The sequence below is a fragment of the Eurytemora carolleeae genome, unplaced genomic scaffold (genome assembly GCF_000591075.1).
Source record: "Eurytemora carolleeae unplaced genomic scaffold, Eaff_2.0 scaffold227, whole genome shotgun sequence".
In the NCBI taxonomy this organism is placed as follows: domain Eukaryota; kingdom Metazoa; phylum Arthropoda; class Copepoda; order Calanoida; family Temoridae; genus Eurytemora; species Eurytemora carolleeae.
This window is the reverse complement of record NW_019396557.1, coordinates 54,842-58,472: the sequence shown is the minus strand read 5'-3', so window position 1 is coordinate 58,472 and position 3,631 is coordinate 54,842. Positions and strand designations below refer to the sequence as shown.

The window sequence follows — 3,631 nt, the reverse complement described above, 5'->3', positions numbered from 1 at the left end:
CCGGAAAAAGGGAGGAGGGGGGCCGAAGGGTGGGGGACGGTTCAGATGATGTTCTTATTTAATTTTTGCAAAAAAAAACTATAAATATATTAGATCTAAATGTACACCAAAGAAGATATTTTTTTAATGAAGCTCGCATTTAGTTTTTATCCGTTAAAACCGCTTCCTCTAAGTTTATCCTACTAGCATGAAAACCATAGAGTCTACTTGTACTTTGTCTTGAAGAGATAGGGCTAGTCCCTTTGTGATGTTAATTCCCGTTTTTTCATGTGATATCTATTCCCGATTCCCGCTTTTTCGTGTGATGTCTATTCCTAATTTTTTTCATATGATATCTATTCCTAACAGATAATACTGAAAGCTTTGAGAAAACTTACAAATGCAACAAATATCCAAATAAAAATGCAAATAATAACTTTTAAATTCAATCATTTAAAATATTTCTAGGCTAGGACATGCTAACATAAAGTTAAGGGTTAAGAGTTTGGCAGTAATTTTAAGAATTTCCACCCAAAAATACGCTTTCATATGTCGGCGGGCGGAAAATTCCTTTTTTAACCTTGCGGACATAATCACCTGTACGGCGTTGATTCCTCTAGCGAGTCTCTCAAACACACCCTTGACGTCCCCTCCCTCCTGCATAGAGATGATCCTGAGCTGATCCTCCTCGTTCACCCACACCAGGAAGGTCTTCTCGGCGTTGTGGAAGATGCCCCGACCCTCAGGCCAGTCCCTCTCCATACCGGCGGCGATCAGATTCTTGTCGCCGGAGACGAACAGGAAATGATCGTCGACGAGCTTCTGACGAACATCTTCCTCCATACCGAGAAGGGGAAAGTAGTCGCCTGTTCAGAAAATATTTAAGTCTGAATTTATGAAAAAAAACGGGTTGTTTCCATTTCAAATTTGTTGAATATTAGCATATCTCGTCAATTAGTTGCTACAGATAATTTTGAAAATCAATAAACGCAATGAACGAAAAATGATGGTAATAGCTAAATTAAATCCCTTTCTTCTGAAAGCTTAATTTCTTCCCCCAGTTGATAAGGATAGTATCGCTAAAATGAGGAAAATAAATGATTTTGCGCCAATTTCCTTCAAAAATTTTCCCAAAAAGCAGCGATTTAATCTTAAAATACCTGCAAGATCTCCTTCGAGCTTGCCGAATGCGTTCTTCATGAGGTTCTCGACCTCCAGTCTCTGCTCCTTGGTGATTCCAGGAGACAGACCGAACCCTTCAATGCTGCGTCCAACACGGATCCTTAATTAAGATCAGAGAGGTCAAAACATGTGAAATATCGCTTATCTAAACCTCGTGATCTCGATATTCACTGAAACAACTTTAAGCCTTCAGGATATTTAGCTTTTAAATTTAATTATCAGACCTCAGAAAAACTTAACTGGTCGATATTCGTAAAAATTATTTTTCCAAACAAACTTTTTTAATATATTAGGCTGGGTAAAAAAACCAGAAAAGATAGAGAATTCGATTTTTTTAACCTTTTGATTTTTTTTCGTACAAATAATCATCAGATACGAATTTAGCATGAGACGAGACATCTAGCCCTCAAAGTAAGTCATTAGGACGGCCTTTTTTCTTACGTTCGGTGGAGGAGAAGAGCTTCCTTCCTACCTGGTGGATTTGACGGGAACATCATCATCAATGTTACCCTGAATCTTGGTAAAATCCATGTCACTGGTATGGGTGCTGTCGGCAGTAATTCCATGGTATTCCTATACATATAAATTCAAGTTATGGATCATTGAACCAAATTATAGTAAATTTAAATTGCCAGATGAAATTTTTCCAAATTAGCGTTTTTGAGAAATGAGGACATTTGACAATTTTTGTTTCCGTGGTATATTTCTAAGTGAAAAGGGAGAAAAAATTTTCAACAAGGTTTATTTTTCAGTACCTGAATGATAGGATCGAAGACCTCGGCAAAATCATTGTAGCTATCAGCATCTCCAGCATATATACCACAGTGCTGATCATCAAACTCAACAGCACAAGCGATAGCTTTACCCAGAGTAAATCCAGACGTAGCAGTTTTATGATCGCCAAGTTTGTTCCACAGCTGAACAAAATAGAAGATAATTCATTAGTCCAAATCCGAATTTAATGAATTTTAGCCGCGTACATGACCTTTAATTTTACGTTATTTTGTATTATTTTGGGTTAGGTTAGGTTAAGACAATTTCTGGGCCGAGCGCTGCGGCTAGGACAGGCTAGGGGGCCGAGCGCTGCGGCCACGGGTTAGGTTAGTTAAGACATTTTCTGGGCCGAGCGCTGTGGCTTCCAAAAAATTGGAAAATTTGAACCAAAAATGAAGGCAGCCCCCCCCCCCCCTACATCAAATGTGCCAACTCCACCATCCCCTTTATATAAAACTAAATATTTCTAAAACAAACTGAATATTTTTAATAAAATATTATTAAATAGTATTAAATAATGGCACAGTGAAAGGTGGTAAAGCAAATTAATAACTGTATTTAAAAAGTTTTAAATAAGTTATTTGAACAACAAACGATTTGAACGTTAAAATAAATACAATTAAATGACTAACTGGAATTATATCTATTTTAAAAACCCCTAAATTACTGTCATACCTCTTCAGTCACATGCTTAGCGACCAGAGAGTGCTTTGACTTGATTTCAGGGAATCCAGGCATCTTAATTCGTGAGGAGCAGCGGGTCTGAAAGGTGAGAAAACCCTGAGATTATCAAATAAAAAATTGGAAAATGTTTCAATAGAAAAAATGGAATTGTAGAATGATTTAAACTTGAACAAAGCACTCTCAAATTAATGGAACCTTAAGTTAAAATCTTTAAAAAATGACATAGCCAATCAGATCTACAACTGAACAGAATCCTATTCCTATTACGGCCACATCTACATTGTGCCTAAAGCAGACAGCTTCTGGGTGGGACTCGACTGGCAGTGGCATAAACCAGTTTGGCTCCTTTACTTCCTGCCCTAGGAGAATGCAACTTTAAATATTTGATAAAACAAATAATAAAAATATAAAACTAAAATAAACTGAAAAACATAAGCTTAAAGTTTTTTGAATTATTTAAAATTTCCAGGAAATAATAGAAACATTAAAGTTGCATTTTTCTAAATAAACGTAATGAAAATCGCGCAACCTCTGAAACCTTTCACAAATTAATAAGATTTCTACCCAAACTCAAACAAAACTAAAAATCTTTTAATAGTAATCCGAATCTCCCTCTCACATTTTTTCCTCCCCTTCCCTCCTTCTTTCCTTCCCTCCTTACTTCTTTCCTTCCCCCCTCCTTCTTTTTTTTACTTCTTCCTACTTTTCCCCTCCCTCCTTCTTCTTAACTCTTCTTCCTGCTTCCCCCCTCCCTCCTTCTTTCCTTCCTTCCCTCCTTCCTTCTTTCCTTCCCCCTCGCTCCGTTTTTCTTTCTCCCCTTCCTGCTTTTCCCCTCCCTCCTTCTTTCTTTCCCTCCTTCCTGCTTTCCCCCTCCCTCCTTCTTTCTATCTCTCCTTCCTTCTTTCCTTCCCCCTCTCTCCTTTTTTTTCACTCTATCCTGCTTTCCCCCTCCATCCAATTCTTTCTTTCCGTTCTTCCTTCTTTTCCCCTCCCCCCTTCTTTCTTTCTCTCC

The 3,631-nt window shown here is 37.8% G+C and overlaps 1 protein-coding gene across 1 annotated transcript in view; it reads right to left on the bottom strand.

Moving 5' to 3' along the window:
• LOC111705459 (arginine kinase) overlaps positions 1-2,695 on the bottom strand; it is a gene marked incomplete at its 5' end in the record, with an annotated part of 8,466 nt that extends 5,771 nt beyond the window's left edge. The window contains 5 exon segments of the mRNA XM_023478014.1: positions 577-845; positions 1,140-1,261; positions 1,634-1,734; positions 1,917-2,078; positions 2,611-2,695. Coding sequence (XP_023333782.1) covers positions 577-845; positions 1,140-1,261; positions 1,634-1,734; positions 1,917-2,078; positions 2,611-2,673 — 717 coding nt within the window.
• Between the last annotated feature and the right edge of the window lie 936 nt (positions 2,696-3,631).